General features: G+C 32.2%; 3 protein-coding genes across 6 annotated transcripts; 1 reads left to right on the top strand and 2 right to left on the bottom strand.

The window, feature by feature from the left end:
• Positions 1–1,531: 1,531 nt before the first annotated feature.
• On the top strand, positions 1,532–4,891 carry LOC100267957 (protein phosphatase 2C 77). Of its 2 annotated transcripts, XM_010657860.3 has the most exons (5): positions 1,556–3,352; positions 3,449–3,553; positions 3,723–4,082; positions 4,184–4,289; positions 4,394–4,891. In XM_010657860.3, the coding sequence occupies exons 1-5, from the start codon at positions 2,507–2,509 to the stop codon at positions 4,732–4,734; spliced, it is 1,758 nt and encodes a 585-aa protein (XP_010656162.1). In that variant the 5' UTR covers positions 1,556–2,506; the 3' UTR covers positions 4,735–4,891. The 2 variants fall into 2 exon arrangements, with proteins under 2 accessions (XP_002279140.1, XP_010656162.1); XM_002279104.5 differs by lacking the exon at positions 3,449–3,553 and having other exon boundaries at positions 1,532–3,352.
• A 469-nt stretch (positions 4,892–5,360) lies between these two features.
• LOC100247508 (mitogen-activated protein kinase kinase-like) lies at positions 5,361–12,388 on the bottom strand. Of its 3 annotated transcripts, XM_010657859.3 has the most exons (10): positions 12,099–12,278; positions 11,885–12,002; positions 11,696–11,780; positions 11,117–11,251; positions 9,687–9,911; positions 9,416–9,598; positions 9,051–9,274; positions 8,453–8,498; positions 8,242–8,342; positions 5,361–5,778 (listed from the first exon to the last, which is right to left on the bottom strand). In XM_010657859.3, exons 2-9 carry the CDS (start codon positions 11,959–11,961, stop codon positions 8,253–8,255), a joined length of 1,065 nt encoding a protein of 354 aa, XP_010656161.1. In that variant the 5' UTR covers positions 11,962–12,002; positions 12,099–12,278; the 3' UTR covers positions 5,361–5,778; positions 8,242–8,252. The 3 variants fall into 3 exon arrangements, with proteins under 3 accessions (XP_010656161.1, XP_059596539.1, XP_059596538.1); XM_059740556.1 differs by having other exon boundaries at positions 11,885–12,388; XM_059740555.1 differs by having other exon boundaries at positions 5,361–8,342; positions 11,885–12,206.
• An 8,082-nt stretch (positions 12,389–20,470) lies between these two features.
• Positions 20,471–23,229, bottom strand: LOC100250770 (pre-mRNA cleavage factor Im 25 kDa subunit 1). Its single transcript, XM_002279059.4, has 7 exons — positions 22,838–23,229; positions 22,694–22,739; positions 21,621–21,714; positions 21,462–21,535; positions 21,294–21,380; positions 21,103–21,213; positions 20,471–20,767 (listed from the first exon to the last, which is right to left on the bottom strand). Exons 1-7 carry the CDS (start codon positions 23,227–23,229, stop codon positions 20,696–20,698), a joined length of 876 nt encoding a protein of 291 aa, XP_002279095.2. The 3' UTR covers positions 20,471–20,695.
• Positions 23,230–24,378: the final 1,149 nt, after the last annotated feature.

The raw sequence follows: 24,378 nt of genomic DNA, 5'->3' as shown, positions 1-24,378 counted from the left end.
TGGAGAAGTTAACAATGGGCATACTTGGGGATAATCACCCTTGTATTGGTATGACATCAAGAGTTGAAGACCCAGATGGACCTTAATCTCAGGTGGGATCTGTTTGGGATAAAGCAATAATCCCCTGTTTGTAGATTTTGATACTTTTTGTTCTTCTACCATGAAAGGAGAAGCAACACCCAGTAGTTTTGTAATACTGGCTTCTCCTCGGCACAAGTGTGAGAAAAAATATGAGAAAAATACAAGGTATGAGAATCTCCAATGGACAATTCCAAAATGATTGCTTTGCCAGTCAAATGATCTTGTTTGCAAAGAATCTAATCCATCTATATATGGGTGGATGAGATTTTTATTTTTTCATTCTTTTATCCAGACACAGGATATATTCTTATTTTTATTCCTTTATGTTTTCTGTTATTTTTCACTTCTGATATTTCACACCCCAAGAACAATAAATCCATATGGAGGAAAATAGTATGAAGAGGAAAAATAGAATAAAAGAGAAAGTGAAGAAAAAATTAAATTAAATTTAAATTTAATAAATTATTTTAAATTTATTCTTTTATGTAATTAAATAATTTATTTAATTTTTTTTATACATTTTTATAATGAATTATAACAAAATCATTTTGCCTAACATTTGTTTTCTTTCCTGAATATATATATATTAAATCAAATTTTTTTTTATAAAAGTGAGCATATTTTATAAGAAGTATCTACTATATTTTTAAAATTTAAAAAGTAGTAACTTTATATATATATATATATATTTCAAAATATTTTAAGTAGTTTTTAATATCATTACTTGTTCAATGTAACTACTAAGAGTTGGTTACTATTTTATTTTTAATTTTAAAAATCAGTTTCATATTTCAATTCATATTATATGATTCAAAAATATTTTTATTATTTTATGCACTTTTAAACTAAGTTCTTAGTTATTATCTTTTAATTATATAAATATTACCTTTAACTTAATTTAATATTACTTTGCTTTTGAATTATCTTTCGAGGGTTGGTTTTTATTTTCTATTCTTTTATATCTTTGCATCAAAAAATACTTTGACTTTGAATTATCTAGGTTTTCATTTTCTAATTTCTAAAAAATTTTGTACCAAAAAATGTTTTTTTTCTAAAAGAATACACATCTACTTATAATTTAAATTTTATATTCTCTCAAAAAGTTAAAAGTAGTATTCATCGATAATATTTATATCATTCAACTCTAAAACTCGAATTTTTCTCTCTTAACATTTTCTTTTGTCTATTCCTTTTTTGGCCATATTGAAAATTATATAAAATCTTAATTATTTTAAGTTAAATATATTAAATTTGGGTTTTATAAATACAAGTTATTTTTTATTTTTTTTATTTTTTTAAAGTGTCCACAAAACACACCTTTCCCTCAAAAAGGCCAAACTTAGTATTATAATTTTAAAATTATTTAATTTTTATATAAAAAATATAAATGAAATACGTTTGAAAAAACATATAAAAATGAATATTAAATTTTTTTTTTTCTCCTTATATTTTTCCCACTAATTTCTTTTCCACTTATTTCTACTCAAATTTTGTAATAACCAAAATCAGATAAGGCATCCGCCATGGATGAAGATGCTATAGCTTTAGCAAGATTGGATCATATAAATATGCCTTATAGGTTCGTGTATTCCTTCTGCTCATGATTTTTTATTAGTTTTTCTGGGTTCCTTTCTTAAGCCATTTTCCCTTCTTTCTTCTTGAGAATTTTTTTTGGGAATGTACGGAGAAACTCCTAGAGAGAGAAAAGCAAGAAAAAAGAGTGGGTAATTAATAGGGAGACAGGGGGGTGGAAAGAGTCGGTAACTAATAGCTGTAGAGGGAGGTGGGGAGAGAGAGAGAGGGGGCCAATTTTTAAGAGGCTGAGGTGGGTTGCCTTAGATCCAGGGAAGCCAAGTCTGAAAAAGAGAGTTCAATGTTTATGATTCTTGGGCTTTTATTTCTTTCTCAAGTTCTTTTTCATGACACCCATTTGCTTTCCCTTTCTTGTGTTTATTATGGATATGGATAGGACACTGATACTCAAATTTTATCCAATTTGATTCATACTTTCCTTTTTCTGGATCATTTGGGCACTCTCTCTGTGTATTTGGATGTGTATCTGTATATGTATGTGTGTGGCTGATGAGGGTTTGACAGAGAAGAGTCCAGAGGTGAAGATGTTGAATAGGGTCTAGAGGATTCTCGCTTATCGTTACATTTCATTGATGGAATCCCATGAAATACGAGGTTGGGCCCTTTCCCTCTCACCAGATTTACCTACCCATTTCCTCTTGCCCTTTTTGGCTTCTTGAATTGGATTTCTGTTTGGTAGCCTGGAAAATTCAGTAGTTGTTTAAACCCATAATGTCGGTTTAGGATCAACGCAAATGGTACAGGGGGGAAAGAGTAGTTGATTTATGTTAGGTTTGATGATCTTGGAGTGGTTGGAAGGTTAAAGATCATTGATTTTTGAGGAAGAGTATTGATGGAAGAGGTATCCCCTGCAGTCGCAGTGCCATTTAGGCTAGGTAATTTGATTTGTGATGACTCGAAGTTAACTGCACACATGGAAATTGCGGGGCTTAAGCTTATAGCAAACACAGCTACCTTGTTGTCAGAGCACCACCCTTATATGGTGTCACCTCTGGTATCCGGCTCTAGTGGGAATCAAGCTTTTAATTGCAATAATTCAGAGAGTGTACCCAATGAAGTAACAATAAATGATATTAGTTTGGCCTCCAGTCATTCCATAGAGGAGGAAAATGGGGAAGATGATTTCGGGTCATGGGGTGGAGGCCAATTGATGAATAATTCTTGTTCCCTGTCTGTGGCTGGTGATACTGAAAGTATTTGTAGTGAGGAATTCTTGGGTTTGAAGGGTTTCTCTGAGTTCAATTCACCAAGTTCAATGGATATAACAGAGAACCGTCATAGTCTTCAACTTAATGCTACTACTAATTTGCTGGAATCAACTGTTGAGTCGGAGCATGTAAGGGATGTTCTTGCTGTTGGAGGGGGTCTTGAGGGTGAGGGTGGTGAAGGGTCTGACCCAAAATTGTTTACCAGGGTTTTGGAGTTGACTAATGAAAGGAGGATGAATAGAACAGTTAGCGACAGCGTTTTTGAATTCAATTGTGTACCCCTTTGGGGATTCACATCCATCTGTGGAAGGAGACTGGAGATGGAAGATGCTGTTGCAGCTGTGCCCAATTTCTTGAAAATTCCTATTCAAACACTAACAGATGGCCTGCTTCTCAATGGCATGAACCCAGAATTAGATTATTTAACCGCGCATTTCTTTGGAGTCTACGATGGACATGGGGGCTGTCAGGTACACTTCCTGTCATCTTTGCCATCTTTAAGTTTATTTCAATGTACATTTTGTATTAATTTTGCTTATTCTGTTTGGCTGGTGAGAAAACATAAGAGCATACAAGAGACCAAGATTTTGAAATTGGATCATTCACTATTTGGGATCAGAGATAACAAAGAACCTCCAATGAAACTGAGCCTGATGCAACTATGGCTAAGGGTGAGGCCAGAGTCTCACTCTTTTAAGAACCAAAACAACATAAAAACATGCTTTCCATGGTTTTTCTCACCCTCTTCCTTGAAAAACAAAGATCTGCTTATTAAAATGATATATATAGTGTCTGCTCAAGTAGGTTCACGTCACTGAATGGGGACTTTTTTTTGCATAGGTTGCGAACTATTGCAGGGATCGGTTGCATTTGGCTTTGGCTGAGGAGGTAGAACTGTTGAAAGAGAGCTTGTGTAATGGAAGTGCTGGAGGTAATTGGCAAGAACAGTGGGAGAAAGTCTTCTCCAATTGTTTTCTGAAAGTTGATTCTGTGATTGGAGGGGGTTGCAGAGGCAACACCGATGCCTCTGAAGCTGGCCCTTCTGAAGATAGTTCTACACTTGTTGCCTCTGAAACTGTTGGATCAACTGCTGTGGTTACCATTATTTGTCAAACTCACATCATAGTCGCAAATTGCGGTGATTCAAGGGCTGTACTGTGTCGTGGAAAAGTACCTGTGCCATTGTCAATAGATCACAAAGTGAGTAGATATGTTTGTAGTCTTGCTTGTCCTTTTCCTCTGGTAACCAAAGGTGTTCTCATGGAGCTTGGCCTCCATTTTCCCATTTATCTTGTTTGCAGCCAAGTAGAGAAGACGAATATGCAAGGATAGAAGCTGCAGGAGGCAAGATCATACAGTGGGACGGCTTACGTGTATGTGGCGTTCTTGCAATGTCTAGGTCCATTGGTATGTGTATATTAACCATGACTCTTCTCCTTACTCGCATGTTCCAGACATAGTATTACCCTTGTTTGAAACCTCACTTCTATCTATATCCTCTTGGGACTCAGGTGATCGATACTTGAAACCATGGATCATCCCAGATCCAGAAGTAATGTACATTCCCCGAGAAAAAGAAGATGAGTGCCTTATTCTTGCCAGTGACGGGTTATGGGATGTCATGACGAACCAGGAGGTTTGTGACACAGCAAGAAGACGAATACTCCTCTGGCATAAAAAGAATGGTCATAACCCACCTGCAGAAAGGGGCAGGGGAGTTGATCCTGCAGCTCAAGCTGCAGCAGAGTGTCTCTCAAAGCTTGCTCTCCAAAAGGGAAGCAAAGACAACATAACCGTGGTCGTGGTGGACTTGAAACCTCGAAGGAAACTGAAGAGAAAAACTCAGCAGTAAGTTCACCTATATGTGGGAAGTTTTGAGATATATCTGTATGATACTAAGATAGAATGTTGTTTAGTTCATTCGTTTACGAATGTTAGAATGGTTTCTGTATGTCTGGGATTTGTATACTCAAAAAAAGTGACAGTGGAATACGCCATTGTTTTAATTCTATCATGGACCTTTGTCTCTGTAGCAAAAAGAGCGATTTTACCAGACAATCTTCTTTTGGATTAAAGGTCTGGCCGATACACTGGTTTTAATTCAAAGACTGTTGATTTACTGTCAGTATCATCAATGCTCGTATGATTAGGCAGAATGAGTTCAATCCGCATCCTACATCGACCATCAGCCCATCAGCCGGGAATAATAGAAGTTTATCTCTAACAATCTGCATCCTGCATGACATCAATCTGCAAATTTTATTTTTTTTCTGATAGATAAATTTTTATCCCCATTGGAAGTTGAATTTGAAACCTCCCACAAATCCTCCCCATCCCTTTACCACCACTTGAGCCAGGCCTTAAGGGCATGACATCAACCTGCAATAGCAAACACCATTTCTGTAACATACCTTAAGATCCATCGTTGATGTCGGTTCTTTTCTTTTTTTGTTCTTTACTTGATCTAACTCAAGGATATGCAGGCAATGAGGCCAACATCCAGATCACTCATAATTAAAGAGATTAGGGTTCAAACTGAGTATTTATCACAATCTTACACATACATGGAAAATTCTTCGTGGGAATGTGATGTGTGTTGCACCTCTAAACGAGCAATTCAAAATCATGCCAAAGTGCCTTCGGCAGAATACAAACAGTAGTAATTTGCCTAATTGCCTTGCAGTCATAAATCATCAATTTCTTCATATGTTTCTCACACTCAATATTTTTCAAGCAATGAGGTTCGTCACAAATGATTGAAGACCCCTTGCCGTTGTTGCCATAGAGAGGGGCTTGAGAATTGTCGCTAAGAATCCTTCACCAGGTATCTGGACACACCGATAGCTGATTTCCTCACTTCTCCTAGGATCATGCTATTTTTTGGTAAATAAGAACTCTGAAAAATATAAGATTGTGTAAGTTGCAATTCAGATAGAAACTATCCCAAGAAAGAGTTTATATCGAGGAAATTAACAACGAAGGCAACAAATAGATGACAGCTAAAACATTAGGAGAAAGTGGAAGGTGGGAGGAGGTCAGTGCCCGGGCACATCACCTGGGCAACCCTCATCCTGGATATGCTACAGATGAAAGCAGAATCATTTATCCTAACAATCCAATCACTCCTGCTTTCCAAAAGCATAAATTGTGGTTGAATATCATTCCACTGATTAGGGCTCACAAGCTGCCAACCACCTCAATACCCAATTAAAGAATGGGTGGAGACAGAGAGAAAAGAAGATGGGAAGGAGGATATGGTTTTAGATGAGCTAAATGACAAAAAAAGAATTCATGTAGCAGCTCCAAGTGGTTGGGAACTTGGAATTAACTTTTGTTGGTTTTGAGTTGTTATTTTATCAAATGTGAATGGTATTAAAGATTAAAAATGAAAATTATCTCTAAATGAGATAGGGTTCCAACTTCACAGCCAACATACTCCATGCCTGCAGTAAGACTATAATTGTCAGACACAAGTAACTATTTAGATTATCTATCCACTATCCAGCCATTTGGTCATGCTGGACTAGAGGTCAGAAAGCCCAGGATTCGTGGCAGATTAGCATTTCCCTAAACTTACTGTCATGTTCAATCAAGTTATTGACCAAGAAGCTCATATATGGGCAAGGCCAAGGAGCACTATTTGGTTCGAGGCAATGCATTGAATACCCAAAATATTAAAGAAACACTAACTTTTACTTTTCCTACATGAAAATATATTTTACAAGCAAGAAAAGGAATTTATTTGCTTGCTTGCATTTTTTTTCCCCTTGCTTGCCTTTTCTCATGTTTCTACAAAGACAGACAAAAATCATATTACACACAAATCAATATTTGACCAAGTATAAGAAAGTATATGTGAATATGGTTTTGATGGAGGACACCAACTTGGTGGTGGAAGTAAACATGGAGGCAATGATGGTGACTACAGCAGTAATGAAGAGATGCTATGGTTACTACAGTAGAGTAGTCGAGGAATTGGTGATGGTTCTGATGGCATAGATAGAGGTGATGAAGGCAGTGGCAATGGTAGTGTTAGTGATGGTGCACAAAGGCAGTGGCACTCATGGGGATTTTTTGAGAATTACTTGATTAAAAAGGGATGAAACGATCCCAATTTGTTAAACCTCTCTCATGTTTTAATTTGAAGAATAACCCATTTTTTACATAAATATCCTTAATTACATGTAAGTTTTAAAAGAAAAAGTTATTTTTAAAAGAAAAAAGCATGGGTATTTTTGTCAAAAAAAGTATTTTTTAGGTTGAAAAAAAAGGAGGGTTAGATTTTCAAATGGGGGATTAGTTTCATACCTTTTAATCTAATAGCCCATTTTTTTATCATTGTGTAGTACCATCAGCAGTGATGGTATAGCAATGCTGCCATCAATAATAGAGGTGATGAATGTGTGATGGCAGCAACAATAGAAGTGACGGCAGTGATGTGTGGACCATAGAGATGATGATGAAAAAGGATACAAACTACTTTTGTGAGTGACAATATATTGCCTTCACTATTTTGTGTTGCTCCCAAAAGCACTTTCAATGCAATATTATTCCACGTTTTTGCTTTCTATCTAACCTATTCGTCTGTCAATGACTTAGTAGGTGTTTGGTAAAACTTAACACCTAATACTTAATGACTTTAGTTTACTTTAAATTAAATTGTCCTTAAGTTGTTAACTTAAAAACTTATGACTTATTTTACTTTTTAAGTAATAAGATTGTTTGATAAAGTTAAATTTTTATTCTAAATCATCAAATTGACTCATTATCCTCATTAATTTTAATTAATATTTATCTTCATTGATTTTAACTTATATCTATTTTCCTTAATTTTAAACACTAAATTTATTTATAAAACATTCATATTTAAAGTATGGTAGATATATAAGATAATCATAAAATATTTATTACAAAAAATAAGTCATGGATGTTGAATTATAATTCTAAAATATACTTTCATTGATGTGGGCAAATAAGGTAAAAAGAATTTAAAATTAAGAATAAGTTAACTAATTTAACTTCATACTTAAAGTTAAAAATAACGTTAAGTTATAATATTAAGGTATTTTATCAAACATGCTTAATCTACTTAATGACTGAAATTGAGTTATCAAGTGATTAAGTCGATTTACTAAACACCCTCTTAATGGTGGCTTAAAAAGGAAAGAGAAGAGTATTATTATCTATGTAACAGCAGGAGAAACGAATGACAAAGTTAAAATTCATGTCTCATGATTGAAGCAAACTGCCAGTACATGAGAAACATCATTTGGAAAGGTCTAGCCCACCTTAGAAGCTCAACTCAAGGAAGTTGACTACTTGCATTTTCAAGAAAGGGTTTACCAAGCACAGAACATACCAGACAAACTTTTAAAATGTAGCGAGTGGAGATCCTGCATTGGTGAAGTATGTTGCAAGATCAACATTCAAGTCTCTGTACATGCTGATAAAAGGATGTGCCTGGATCACACATGAAACAAAGAATCAATTTGAATGATCAGAAAACATCTATCCTATGCATATACCATTGAATCATAAAGAGGCATGACAGGCAGAGATTATAGATATACCATAAGTTCATGCGCTGACTTTCTGTCATTTGGGTCTTTCTGTATGCTGAAATACACAAATGAACTCAGGCAATGATTCTCAGAAAACCAGAGGGATTGAAAACCTTAAAAATCGAAGGCAAAAAAAAAAAAACACTGAAGTGTCCACATGGGTGTATGACACAAGATACTGAATATCATATATTCAGCACATGACAGAAATGACAAAAATATGACAACCAGTAACAGAACAACCTAGTATCAATTTTGAGCACAAAAGACAAAACCAACCCCAGCCCCCCTACAGTCCACACCACCCACCCTTGCTTACCAAACTCAAGCAACCACCCTCCACACCCACAAATCCCTAAACAAGAACAATAATAATAATAATAATCTGAAAAGAAAAATGAAGGAAAAATTTAGGCTGAGGTATTGAGACACAAAGCTTGCACAAGTCAAGCTTATCATATACAATAGAATAGCATGACTGCATTTCTAAAGATTAAGAATGAAGAAAAATGATTGAAATCAACTTGGGAGCTAAGATGCAAGAACTTGAACACAGTCTAATTCATTACCAAGCAAAAATAGTGAACCAGGATAGTGCAATCTTTACCATGCAGAAATGAAAGAGCAGAATTCTGCAGAAAATTGATTAGTAGATGCACAAGGCGGTGGCTGGTCAACAATGGCTTCCATAAGTTCATAAAAGCTGGTCCATCCTTCCCCTTGCTCTGGTGGAGAATACGGGAACTGACCAGTGGCACACTCGAGCAAAACCAACCCCAAGCTCCAAATGTCACTTTTGGAGCCATACTTACCTCCACTAATTCTCTCTGGCTATAGAAGACAATCGCAGACAACTAAATGTAAGTTTCAGAAAAATGAGCAAAATAGGGGTAGAAATTTAACCAGATGAGGCAAAGTACATCATAAACACAGCTCTCATGTTAATTCCAGATTTGCAACTGAAATACTCACAGACATATAGTTGTACGTGCCGACAAAAGTATTTGCCTGCCCAGAGGTGCTTGTAAGTATTGCACTCACACCAAAGTCGGTGATCTTCACTTCTCCTCTGTGATTTATTAACAAGTTAGAAGGTTTTAAGTCCCTATGGATGATGTGTCTTTCATGATGAAGATACGACAAACCCTTGAGCACCTGAATTGTTTGAAAAAGTAACTTTAATAAGAAGAGGTACAACTTATAATAAGAAAACTGGAGAAAAAATAAATCTACTACTGCCTACCTGATTACAGATGGCAGCAAGATACGGCTCTGGAATTGATTTGACCTTTTTCAGAAAATCTAAAAGAGATCCACCATCCATGTACTCTAAGATAATAGAAAAGGCACCATTATCATAGAAAGACTTGTAACACACGACAACATATGGGCATTGTGATGACTGGTTAATTTTTAGCTCCTGTGCAATATGCTTGAGAGCAGCCTCCTGAATATTCATTTGAATAACCTGAACAATGGAGATAGCATTATAACTTATCCTTTCAAAAACAGGAAAAATGCAATAGGCTTTATGCGGGCTTTACAGTGTAAAAAATTTGTCCAGATAGAACAAAGCAAGTGCAGAAATAATAAAATATGCACATGAGAGAAATGTCGTCAGTCAGCAAGCAAGAATGTTTGCAATGTAGAGGATAAATTTGCTAGCATGAGAGCATGAAACTTCAAGTTGGTCCATATCAGTTGACCTGCAAAGTCATTTAATGCCTTAAAGATATCAAAAAGTATTGAGACATACAGATCCCAGTATGTTCTATAACTAGTAAAATTTCTCACTTAAAACACCAATGAAAACTGGGGACACAATTTGGTAGGCTCTACAGGTCTTCTACCACTGAACATGAGACAACTGTATGCATGCATTCTTTTGGACCTCATGAACTGCGGTTCTTTCTAATAATGCATCAACAGGCCATTTCTATACCACAGAGAATCTTCTAACCCACTACCACAACAAGTAGAGCTCCTAATAGCTGACATGGATAAGATTCAGGTAGACTTGATGTGCACCTATGTACACTTATTAAACACAGTTCAATTCAAATCTGAGGCAGGATCTAAAGTGGATTATTTGGAATGTGAAAATGGTTTAAAATATAGTAAATACAGGAAAAAGAAAAAAACATAGGGGATGCTGCCTTCAATGGGACGAGGGCATGCAGCTCCTAGGCAAAACCATACCCAGCTCCACCAAGCCATGGCCCTCAAGCCATACAATGAACCATGGGCAACACCATCGGGACCTGCTACAGCAATGAAGAAATTCCTAAATGTCGACTCTTGGACTCACTAGATAAATAAAATAATGGGCACCATGACTGACAAATTTAAGCAATTTCTTCAATAGCTAGAATAGTCATCAAGATGTTTAAAGCACCAAACAATCCCTTTAATTCTTCCAATAGATCATGTAAACTATGAAAGCTTACAAGTTAGACCAACTACAGAAATGCTCTGAGCATCAAAATAAAGCAACCTGTGGATGATATGATACTGATAATGCTGATATTGTGAACATACTCAATGATGAGACCAGGATAAGTACAATAAACTTTTAAGTCTATGAAAACTGCATAGCCAAACAAGAGAAGTGATATAAATAATTAATGGCATAGTAGATGAAGCAAAACAGGGTACATAGAACTTTTACAGTACCTTCAACGCAAAAAATTGACCAGTCCACTTATGTTGCACCAATTGCACAGTTCCACCGGCGCCCTTCCCAATCACTTTAATCGTGTCTATGTCAGCCAAGCTCAACTGGTTGTCAGAGGGCTTTATAAGTGGTGGCTAGAGGCAAATCAAAACACGAACAAAACACGAACAAAACAACTTAGAAACCTCCAAACCAAAGAAAAAAGATAAGGCATCTAACATGAATTACTTCACAATGCATATAGCATCATCCAAATTTGTCTTCTTCCACAAAATAAGGAAGATTTTCCCAGTTTCACCATGATTAAGCACAATTCGCCTTCACTATTCCAGTAATTCCAGTTGCAAATGCAAGAAACGGCAAAGCAATCAAGAAACGAGGAACAAGTAATTAGCTTTTACCACTTCACGAATTGCCTCACAACCCATGTAAAACCGAGTGGCGATAACAAAAAAGCTCCCAGAAAAAGTAAATACAAAACAACTAAATTTTTCCCGTTTCCCAAACACACAATTCCAATTGCAAATGCAATAAACAGCAAAACAATCAAAAACGAAGAGCAATCAGCTAATATTTACCACTTCAGCTTCGCTCTTAGACACAATTCGAACTCCATCCCTGTTGACCAGCAGATCACCATCCATAAAAGTCCCACTCTGAGTTCTGCCACGAATCCGCACCTAGGGTTAGCCAAACAAACAAACAAACAACAAATCCACAAATATATTTATTCAGAGAGAGAGAGAGAGAGAGAGAAAGAAGATTACAGGAACTTAGTCAATGAATCCTCATCAGGAGGGAGAGTGAGCTTGAGATTGCTAGGGTTTAAGGGCCCTCTCCTCATGATTCCAAACTCCAAAGTCTTGAGAAACCAAGCAATCCTCTCTAGGGTTTGGATAAATTTACATTCAGATTTATGACATTAATGCATTGCAATTTATAAATACCAATACAAGAAGTTTGGTGGGTGAAAGAGAAGACCAGTCAGCGTTTCAGAAATGAGGAGGAAGAAGACCCATGCCTCGTCGTTTACTTTTCCTCCTCCACTTTCACTCCTCTCTTTTTTTACTTTCAAAAACACATCCTGCTTTGTTGATTTGAAAACACATCTACCGGCTACTTTCTAGTTTCTACCCTCTTTTTTTTTTCCTATTTTAGAAAAAATTATTGTTTGGTGGACTAGAAAATATGAAAATCTAGACCCTTTTTGGCAAGATTTTTTAAAACCCTTTCAAGAAAATGTTTTCAATCATTTTCATAAACAAAATTATGTTCTAAGAATTTAACTTTTTCTTTCTAAATGAATTATATTTTCTTTATATTTCAACTATTATTTAAAATATATTTTTTTTAAATAATTGTAAATACCTCAACTTTAAAATATATATTATTTTTAAAATTTTGTCAAATATATTTTTTTTTCACTAATTAAAAGAATTCCATGTGTTTCACGCTTGTAACTTATCAAATGCCAAGTTGGCATTAAAATTTGATTTTTTCTTTTTTGCTAAAGCTAAGTAATTGAAGTAAAAATAAAATAAAACTTTAATTATTTTCCTAGTTGTCGAGTGTCTTTATCACACATGTCTTCCTAGTTAGACACAATGTCATTGTCACGCTTACAATTATTAATATTATAGCCCATTTCACACACTAAAGTAGCATTTGATTGGACTTTTCCTTTATATAATATTGTAATAATTATTCGTAAAAAAAAAATTAAATATAAGAAAATTGTGATTGGTAATGGAATTTGACAAATTTGTCTGCTTATGGGGTGTGTGTAAGAAAAAGGAGCACGTGAGTGGAAAATTAAAAAGGGGAATCGGACGACCATCCAAATTCCAATGAGTTGATTCAAGACTTGAAAAGACTTTCTATTTTTCTTTCCGGCATCATTCCTTCCTCACAACTTCTTGAATCTTTCTTACTACCTTCGTTCCTTCCTATTTCATCCTCTTATAAAAATTTTACGTGGCAATTTGTGGGTAAATCCAAACCCAATATAAAAAATAATTTAAAATATTTTATAATTATCAACTCATTTAATAACCAAATTGAATTAAATCTTATATAAATTTTGTAACAACCAAATATATTTATAATTTAATTAATTCATTTATTTAATAAATTAAAATAAGTCAAATATAAATTAAAATAATCAAATTTGTATTATTTATTAAACAGATCTACATGAATTTGATTTAAATCTGATTATGCTGGAGTTAAAATTATAAAAAGTGTGTTGGATTCGAATAATATTGATAAATCATATCAAACTTTATCATGCTTAATTTCACGTATATGAAATTTGGATTTTTGTTTTTGTTTTTTTTGTTTATAAAAAAAAATACTAAGTCATAAATAATATTGTGAAGAGGTAGGACGTGATAGGTGATACCATTCTCAAGCTTTCAAAGGAGAGGCCCACATACATTTAGTGGCCAACTACCATTCCAATTCATTTTGATTTTGGGTATGAAAATGTTTAAGATAAGTGTTTCCAATATTTATAACACTTCAAAATTTTTATTTTTTAAATATTAAAAATGTTAGAAACATTTTTCATAATCACTCTAAAACATGTTTATCTATCTTATTTATTAATAATATTTTTATTACAATCAATAAATATTTGGAAATAAATTAAAAGAAATATTTTAATTATATTCTTCATAATATATTTTATAAGAGATGACAAAGTTTAATACCATTTGCCAATACAACAAAAACCTAATATGCTTTTTGATAAATAGGTAATTTTTTTGTCAACTTGCATAATACGAATTTGACCCAAATTGACTCATTTAATAATCTCATTATTAATCTAATTATAATTTTAAATCATTTAACTTATTTTAAAATTATTTTTAAATAAATAGATAATTTTATCATAAACATATTTGGCTAAGACATTAATTATATAAACAAACACAAAACCTAACTCAATCCGATTATTAAATAGGAGGACTCAATTATTAAATAAGTTACATGATATGTTACCTGCTTAATAATTAAATAATATTTGAGTTTATATTTTTGACACCATTACTATTCATGTCAAGTTTCGATTAAGTTATATGGTAGATACCTAGGTTTTGACATGAGACAAACATAACCTGTTCATCTAAAAATTATTTCAAATAATTCTTTTAATTTTTAATAGTAATTTTCAAAATTTACTAAATATCGAGATTTTATATACCAAAACGTTTTCAAATGACAACCTTGTTTAAAATCATTTTCAAACTATCCACCAAGGCTTCTTTAAATCAATAAATAAAACTATTTAATTAATTAAAAAAATCTTACTTAAGCATCATCCCATCATTATTTGAGTTAGAATAAAGTTTAACAAAGAATAAAAAACACATTCTAGCCTTATCAAAAGATAAATGTATGTTTCATCTTGAAGTCAATCAACAATAATTTAAAATAAAAAGCTTGACTAAAAGCATTTTTTAAGTTCATTGAGAATTTTTATACTTGTTTGACTGACTTTATTAAAAAACTTATCAATTTTTTTGAGAACTTATTTGAAATGATTTTTAAGAAATCAAAAGCATTTTTTTTTAATTTCAAAATAGAACTTTATACTTTTTTTAACTTATTTTATTAAAGAAAATATGACTTGAAAAAAAAATAGTATGGAAGTTAAGAAAACATTATTTCTTATAAAAGTTCTATTTTGATTTATATTAAAAAAAAATATGTTTAATTAAATCTTTATGATATCGATATTTTTCTTCTAAAATTATGACTTTGATTCCAACTTTGATTGAAGTTAAAAAGTAACAAGTTATTCTAAATTAAGGTGGTGTTTGTTTTTTACTTAACTCTAAATAGAACTTTAATACTTAATAGTATTAAGTATTAGATTATTTATTTTTATAATATTTTATTTTTATTAAACATTAAAAGTAAAGAAAAATCAACATATTACTTTTTCAATTTAAAAAAAAAATCAAATATTTTGATTTTTTTTATTTAATAAAAAATTTATAATAAATGATGAAAAAAATATAAAAACAAACAACATAAAGTCTTAGAGTAACTTTTAAGTCTTACCTCTCATATACGTCTCCCTTCCATGCAACTAATTGGGTGTGATATCATTCATACTTTTTATCAAAACCCATTCAACATGGGAACTTGAGATATTTTATTCTTTTTCTTTTATATAAAAAAAATACTTTTATATATATATATATATATATATATATATATATATATATATATATATATGTGTGTGTGTGTGTGAGAGGGAGAGAGTGGGATAATTTGATGGGTTTGACGCATCTTTGTAGAAGAAAAAAGGTTACCAATTAGCATTAGATAAAATTTAGAGTATGAGCATGTGATTGAAAAACAGTTTTTTATTTTTAAAACTAGAAAATTGTTTTTAAAATCTTTCTTGCTACCTTCGTAACCTCCTTCGTTCCTTCCTATTTCATCCTCTTATAAAAATTTTACGTGGCAATTTGTGGGTAAATCCAAACCCAATATAAATAATAATATAATAAAAAATAATTTTAAATATTTTATAATTATCAACTCATTTAATAATCAAATTAAGTTAAATCTTATATAAATTTTGTAACAATCAAATATATTTATAATTTAATTTATTTATTTATTTAATAAATTAAAATAATCAAATTTGTATTATTTATTAAACAGATCTACATGAATTTAATTTAAATTCGATTATGTTGGAGTTAAAATTATAAAAAATGTGTTAGATTCGAGTAATATTGATCAATTATATCAAACTTTATTATTCTTAATTTTATCCCTTTTAATCTTACCGTATATGAAAATTGGATTTTTTGTTTTTGTTTTTTTGTTTTATAAAAAAAAAATACTAAGTCATAAATAATATCGTGAAGAGGTAGGACGTGATGGGTGATACCATTCTCAAGCTTTCAATGGAGAGGCCCACATACATTTAGTGGCCAACTACCATTCCAATTCATTTTGATTTTGGGTATGAAAATGTTTAAGATTAAGAGTACATTGGTAACTCTAAAAAGTGTTTCTAATATTTATAACACTTTAAAATTTTCATTCTTTAAATATTAAAAATGTTAGAAACACTTTCCATAATCACTCTACATGTTTATCTATCTTATTTATTAATAATATTTTTATTATAATCAATAAATATTTGGAAATAAATTAAAAGAAATATTTTAATTATATTCTTCATAATATATTTTACAGGGGATGACAAAGTTTAATACCATTTGCCAATACAACATAAACCCAATATGCCTTTTGCAGGTTTGGGTTGTATATATACGAGTTTGAGTCAAATTCATGTCAATCTGCTCGTTTAATAAATAGGTAATTTTTTTTGTCAATTTGCATAACACAAATTTGATCTGAATTAACTCATCTCATTATTAACCTGATTATAATTTTAAATCATTTAACTTATTTTTAAATAAATATATAATTTTATCATAAACATATTTGGATAAGACATTAATTGTATAAACAAACACAAAACCTAACTCGATCCGATTATTAAATAGGAGGACTCAATTATTAAATATATTACATGATGTGTTACCTGTTTAATAATTAAATAATATTTGAGTTTATATTTTTGACACTATTACTATTCATGTCAAGTTTCTGTTAAGTTATATGGTAGATACCTAGGTTTTGACACGAGACAAACATAACCCGTTCACCTAAAAATTATTTCAAATAATTCTTTTAATTTTTAATAGTGATTTTCAAAATTTACTAAACATCGAGATTTTATATAACAAAACGTTTTCAAATGACAACCTTGTTTAAAATCATTTTCAAACTATCCACCAAGGCTTCTTTAAATCAATAAATAAAACTATTTAATTAATTAAAAAAATCTTACTTAAGCATCATCCCATCATTATTTGAGTTAGAATAAAGTTTAACAAAGAATAAAAAACACATTCTAGCCTTATCAAAAGATAAATGTATGTTTCATCTTGAAGTCAATCAACAATAATTTAAAATAAAAAGCTTGACTAAAAGCATTTTTTAAGTTCATTGAGAAATTTTATACTTGTTTGACTGACTTTATTAAAAAACTAATCAATTTTTTTAGAATTTATTTGAAATGATTTTTAAGAAATCAAAAGCATTTTTTTAATTTCAAAATAGAACTTTATACTTTTTTTTAACTTATTTTATTAAAAAAAATATGACTTGAAAAAAAAATAGTATGGAAGTTAAGAAAACATTATTTCTTATAAAATTTATATTTTGATTTATATTAAAAAAAATATGCTTAATTAAATCTTTATGATATCGATATTTTCTTTCTAAAATTATGACTTTGATTCCAATTTTGGATTGAAGTTAAAATGTAACAAGTTATTCTAATATAAGGTGGTGTTTGTTTTTTACTTTAACTCTAAATAGAACTTTAATACTTAATAGTATTAAGTATTAAGTTATTTGTTTTTATAATATTTTATTTCTATTAAACATTAAAAGTAAAGAAAAATCAACATATTATTTTTTCCATTTAGAAAAAAAAAATCAAATATTTTGATTTTTTCTATTCAATAAAAATTTTTTAATAAATTATAAAAAAAATATAAAAACAAACAACCTAAAGTCCTAAAGTAACTTGTTTTTAGCAAAAAATAACTAAAAAAACAAACACCTTTTAAGTCTTACCCTCTTATATACGTCTCCCTTCCATGCAAATAATTAAACTCTTACCCTCTTATATACGTCTTCCTTTTGGGTGTGATATCATTCATACTTTTTATCAAAACCCATTCAACATGGGAACTTGAGATATTTTAAACCTATTGATATATTAGTAAAAACCAATATTTTATCCTTAAAAAAGCACACATCAACACCCCATTGTGTGTGTGTGAGAGGGAGAGAGAGAGATAATTTGATGGGTTTGACCCATCTTTGTAGAAGAAAAAAGGTTACCAATTAGCATTAGATAAAATTTAGAGTATGAGCATGTGATTGAAAAACAGTTTTTTATTTTTAAAACTAGAAAATTGTTTTTAAAATTTTTTTTATACTGTTTGGTAGTTGATAGAAACCAATTTTTAAAAAACAAATAAGACTCATTTATACTGAATGTCATCCTTGTCAAGATAACCATTTGTTACCATGTGCTTATTATGGAAGTAGGATGAGCCATCCTTATAAAGAGCCGTAAGCTTCCAATGTTTAAAATTTTAAACACAATCATACAAACACCCCCAAGTAGCATCAACCCACCACCATAACTACTTTCATGCCCAATGCCTACCACTGTCCACTACCATGGACACTCATCACCAGGGGGGCGGCCGCCGTCCACCACAACCAGGTCCCCATTATCCCTATTGGCCAACCCATTACCATGGTCGGTGTCAACTTCCAGGTCCCACCACTGCCAGTCTTACAAGTCACAACCACATCTTTCCGAAAGGACATGTCCTTTAAAATCCAGTATCTAAGTGCATCTTATAAGGATGGAGGAAATGAGCAACAGTTGGATTAGGATTAGGACACCCATTAGATACTGGCATGAACCTGTGAAAGCAGAAGTCAATATAGATAACCCACAGGGAAGGTGGATTTGGAATATTAGCAAGGATGATGGGACAGGAAGAAGAACACTGGCTGTTTGCATGGGAGGAAATTGTTGGGTTGCAATCATGTCGTTTTTAAACATAGTATGATTCACCAAATGATGGGTCTTAGAATAAGCTCATGAGGTATAATGTTGAATATCAGAAAAGGTTTGACCTACCCTTACTAGATACCAATTAGTTTTTGGATATGGTGATCAAAACTCGATCCAACTAGTATCAAAGCATAAAAGCCAAGGGTCATGAGTGGGATTTCACAGTACATTATATTGGGATGCAACAATGCATAAAAGGTCTTAAAACAGGATTGCAAGGTTTGCTGTTATTAAACGTCTTGAAAGGTTTGAACGACCCTTAACGGACACCAATTGATTTTCAAATGAGATGATCAAAACCCAATCCAAGAAAAATATATACTTTGGCACAGCATGGTTCACCCTTTTTCCTAAAACAAGTTAAGAGTTCTCTTTCTTTTTCAGACTATTGGAAATTTGGAACCATACAATTGAAATCCAATTGAATGAATAGACCAGGGAATGGAGGGGATTGGGGAAGGGAGAGTGTTTGGTTGTAAGACACATTTATGGCCATTTCTCCAACACATGACAACGACAACCACAACAAGAGAGAGAAGAATTGAACATACCTGCAACCATGAAACTGCAATTCCTCAGCTCCTTCACATTCGAATGGCACCTGTTGTTAGAGTTTGAAACTAGAATTCAACAAGAACTCTCACCAACATCTCAGTGTAACCAGAAACAAACAGGCATAAACCAAAGCCCAGGTGCCCAAACAAAAATCAGCAACATCATAACTTCATTTTTGACACCAGATGATAAACATGACTAATCTTTGCAGTTGCAGAGATTGTCAGTATGAAAGGGAACCATTTAAAATTATAAAAAAGATTTAAGTATTGGATTCACAAAAATTGTAGCAACAAATAGAAGCAACAGTCAGGTGAATAAGCACATCTAGTCCATTAGACAAATGCAGATACCACCACAGAAGCCATTCACATAATTCTCATAAACTTGGTTCAAAAAATTGTAACCTGGAGGAAAATGCTATAAACAGAAGAGAAGACACCATGAAGAAATGAGGAAAAAATTGTGAAACCTATAACCTCAAGTGGACACTCTCCCTATGAAATATAATCTTGTTATTCCCAAATATAGGATTAAACTGAAGAAAAACCAAGGAGATGATGATTAAGTGATGCTGTTGAAATAAATTTCAATGCTTGGATAAGATAAATCTCTTTGCCATCATACTGTCAAATTTTCAACAATCACTGCCCGTCCACTTAGTCATTGAGATTGCTGATTGTTCACATTTAGTTTACATATAAAAAGGGCCATCACTTACTTGCCACCTGCCTTTACATGGATGGTATTAATTGACAATTGCAAAGTGAGTTTCCTGGATGGTTTTATTCATCATTGCAAAGTAGGCGAACAAGGATTTTTCCGTCTCAAGGACCAAACTACCAGTATCCTGTGGGGTGTTATTGAGAGAAGATAGCCTTTCCACCATATCAGCATTTAACAAAAATAAGATAATAAGTGATGATTCCAGAATACATGTTCTCTTTCCAAAGACCTTGTCTCTAAGAGTGTACAATTAAGTGTAAACACATTGTCCAAAATTTTATCCATCAATAACTGAAAGGAAGGAAAAAAAAAAAAAGAGAGAGAGAGAGAGAATCGGTTATAACGTTTAAATGGTATTCACATTAGCTAAGCATTGAAGCATTCAAATAAAAGATTCACATTCAAGTATGAAACTAACAGTTATATCTTTGTTCTCAATATTACAATTTCATCACCACTACTACCTGTGAAAGCTATAGTGTTTACATGGGTCTCCAGTTCATTAGAATCAAATGCTCTTTAATATAAAAACCTTCCAGAAACACATGACTCCATCTGGCTCCTATATATTTACCTTATCCCTGTTGAAAAATCTACTTCAAGAATCAATGATGTTGAAGGAAAATTTAGACAGCAGCTGCGGGACTCCTGCTATTATCGGTCCATATGTCTACAAAATGCAACAACTTATACGTATCAAAACTCATTGTGGCAATTATTCCACTAAACTCTTATGGATATTTGGATTTTAAGGAAATTGAATCAGTCCATTGCATCTTAAATAGCATTTTAGCACACAAGTTATGCAAGCAATATGGATACAGCATCATGATTACCAAATAAAATAGAAACGATGTCATTAATTAAAATCCTGAAATTCCCATATTTCAAACAAATGTCATGAATCAGGCACACAATAGCCTCATGAAAAATCCCATGCAAACATAATGGCGTGATTTAATCTCCATGGATCATCTAAACAGCCATCTCAATGAATTTCTGTACCTTGTCATTTTCATGGAGCTGGCACAATGGAATTGCAAGCAATTTTAGGTTTTTTGGTACGATGAACTTCCGACTTGGTGGTAACTTTACAAGAAAGAGTTTTGTACATTCCTAAACAATGAGACAAGCAAACAAAATCAACTATTTATGCCACCAGAACTAAAAGGAAGCAGCTTGAGCAGATCAATTACCTTAGGATTTTTTACATTAGGTGGTAAATATGGATACAACAATGTTTCAAAGTCAGGCCTCCACCACATCCCAAGACATTCTCCTACCTAAACATCAAGAATAAGTGCATCTCTATAGCTCACAATGAGAAAACAGCAATCGAAATGCAATAGCAAACACTTGCATACCTCCCAGTCAGATCCATCTCCATCTTCATTGACAGAAAGTTTGCGTGATAACTTACGTTTCAATCCATTTATCTCTGAATAGTAAATAATTTCCCGGCCAGAAAAATTAGCTTTCTGAATTTCAAGTTTCTAGAATATCTAATTAGGATGGTAACTTACCTGATTCACCTGGTCTTAAGCGACCACCAGGAAGCTTAAAGAAGGAATTTTTCACTTGCAATAGCAACAAATGAGGATGCTTGAACAACTCAACCTGAGTTAGCAACCATACAACCTTTCAATATAGTATCATAAGCAATAATCTCTTATTCAACAGGAAAGAAGTTGCCAATATCAAGCTTTGTAGTAGAACAATATCAGAAGATAAAAACAACCAATAACGAATCTCCAGGTAAGTCATAAGATGGGAACTCTAGTTACCCTTTCCATGGACAATAGAGACTTGAAGAACCCTGGCTTGTTTTTTATGGAATAATTCTGAACCTTCAAAGGTTTGGATATATATAATTTAAAATTATTACTAGATATCTGATGCAATCATTCTTTCACACATCTCTTGTACGAACTGTGAAAAAGACTACAGAGAAGCCAAGAGGAACTGCCTCGATAAGTGGCATCAACAAAGGGAACAATGATTAGGCCTTAACTCAAATGTATGGTGAATTCCTAAAATGATTTGAAGTCCCACTAGCTTGTCCCATACCACAGTTACTAAGATGACCTACATGAGATGTGGTCTATGTTCTTACACCTTATCAGCTTAATCCTATATTGGCATGACCCTCCCAGCAAAACAGTTCATAATAAGCTTCTCTAGACCACCCTCCAATTTAGTTCTATAAGCACTGGTCTTCCCATGCCCAAACAACAAACTCCAAGCTCACCCCTACACAGCATATTTATCTATGAGGGAGTTTTTGGGATTAACTAAGTCACTCCTAGACTGCTCAAACCCCCATACTATGCTTTCGACCCACAATTACCAGTAAACCTAGTAATCAACCTTTGTATTCAAAACCCACGCCCACGAAAGAACAACTATTTTAATACAAAGTGACATCTTCACAAATATCAACATCTAGACACTAGATGTGCAGCTAATCATCAATCATCAAGCATTTCAATCATCAGTCAAGAATTATAAGAAATAATCGATCGATAGGGTATCGACACCATACCCAATCAAACACAAAATCCGTCGAGAAAATAAAGAGAAAAAGCAGAGAGCTAACCAGAATAACTGCCACCACACAAGTCCTCGACCCATATCTAGAATAGCTGGACAAGAACAGAGAAAAAACAAAAAATTCAAAAACCCCCATAATAACAAACAAAAAAAAAAACAATGGCCCACTAAATAATGAAGAGAAAGAGACTTGGATTTCATTCTGAGAATTCGATCAGCCAAGGTTTCCTCCTTGAGGAGAAGGGGGTCTTTAGAACCAAAGTAGTAACAACTGAGAGGGTAAATGTCCAGAACATGATTACTACTGTCACCGCTGCTGCTCCGATCACCATCTGCAGATGAACCCATTTCATAATTCATCCTGAAAATCAGAGACAAGGCTTGGGGGAAGGCCGAGAACAACCGAGAAAGGAAAAAGCGCTGTGGAGAAGCGAAGTAGCAGACGGGTCTGTGACGCAGCACAATGTCCGAATGTTGGGTGACTTTGGACGTGGCGGTCCAAGAAGGGATGTGGGTGATATGGCCCAAATGGACAGGGAGTAATGGCGAAGGGTTACTCATATTCACCCATATGTCTCTCATTTTTTATTTTTTATTAGGTCCAGATAGATAGAGAGAATCATCACCCCACCTTTCCTCAAAACTAATCCACAAACAATTTCAAATTTTGGTACTAAACTCAAAACAATCCATAATTAATTTCAATTTAATTTGGGTTACACCAACACAAAGGTTCCAACCACTCAAGTTTAGTATAATGAAAATTTTATACTATATTTGGTTCTTGAATTAATCGGATTGAAAGATAATCCAATTGAGATAAGTTATGATTAACTGATTCTTAAGTTAGATTGAGATTTGAGCGACAACAAATATGATTTGGCTTTTATTTTTAGTTTTTATATTTAATTAAGGATATTTTAAAAAAAAATTGCCTACCAAGATATGACATGGGACATAAAAGATATGTAATTTAAAATTTTGAGATATGACTTAATAATATTTAGTATTATATTTTTAATTATTCTAAAAATAAAAGTACTTAAATAATCTATTAGTATTTTATTTTAAAAAGGTGAGAAATATTTTACTCTTGGGGCATCCCAAATATGATTTTTTTTTAAAAATAAAAATTCATTTTTTAAGTAAAAAAAATGTTTGACAGATTTTTAATTAAAAAATTACTAAGAATTTATTATCACATGGAATAAGGTGAAGAATTTATTACCAAGGAGAAAAAATTAGTTTCATATTTGGATTTTATAAATTGAATTTTATTTCTTTAAATAATTGATAATTGTTTTTAAAAACCATTTTTTTATAAACTGTTTTAAAAAAAAATATTGATTCTCGGTTTCCAAGAACTTATTTATACTTATGAATTTTTAATTAAATATTCAAATATTACTTTACAAATTTAAGTTTTTTTTTTAAGTATTCTTAATTGAAAATATAAAAATTATTTAAAAAAATGTTTGTATATTACATATAAGAGCACACTATTTTTATGGAGAATAAGTTAAAAAACGTATTTGAATTAATATACAAAATTTGATTTGATTATTTCAAACAATACAAAGTTGTTTTTAAAAATTGTTTTTCAAAAACAATTTTTATGATAATTATTTAAAATTAGTAGATAAATAATTTGTAGGATGAGAAATTCCAAAAGAAAATAAATTAATAGATAAGTTAAAAAAAAAAAAAAAATTGATGAGAAAAGTCTTATCC

Source organism: Vitis vinifera, chromosome 11 (genome assembly GCF_030704535.1).
Source record: "Vitis vinifera cultivar Pinot Noir 40024 chromosome 11, ASM3070453v1".
NCBI classification, from domain to species: domain Eukaryota; kingdom Viridiplantae; phylum Streptophyta; class Magnoliopsida; order Vitales; family Vitaceae; genus Vitis; species Vitis vinifera.
This window is presented reverse-complemented; position numbering and strand designations above follow the sequence as displayed.

Coding starts and splice junctions, on each gene's coding strand:
- LOC100267957 (XM_010657860.3), top strand. CDS start 2,507: ATGGAAGAGGTATCCCCTGCAGTCGCAGTGCCATTTAGGCTAGGTAAT. Junction 3,554..3,722: donor TGATGCAACTATGGCTAAGG/GTGAGGCCAGAG, acceptor TTTTTTGCATAG/GTTGCGAACTATTGCAGGGA. Junction 4,290..4,393: donor TGCAATGTCTAGGTCCATTG/GTATGTGTATAT, acceptor CTTGGGACTCAG/GTGATCGATACTTGAAACCA.
- LOC100247508 (XM_059740556.1), bottom strand. CDS start 11,961: ATGAGGAGAGGGCCCTTAAACCCTAGCAATCTCAAGCTCACTCTCCCT. Junction 11,781..11,884: donor GATTCATTGACTAAGTTCCT/GTAATCTTCTTT, acceptor GATTCGTGGCAG/AACTCAGAGTGGGACTTTTA. Junction 9,599..9,686: donor TTGCTGCCATCTGTAATCAG/GTAGGCAGTAGT, acceptor CAAACAATTCAG/GTGCTCAAGGGTTTGTCGTA.
- LOC100250770 (XM_002279059.4), bottom strand. CDS start 23,229: ATGAGAGACATATGGGTGAATATGAGTAACCCTTCGCCATTACTCCCT. Junction 21,381..21,461: donor GAGATGGATCTGACTGGGAG/GTATGCAAGTGT, acceptor CTTGATGTTTAG/GTAGGAGAATGTCTTGGGAT. Junction 21,214..21,293: donor CTAATGTAAAAAATCCTAAG/GTAATTGATCTG, acceptor CTCATTGTTTAG/GAATGTACAAAACTCTTTCT.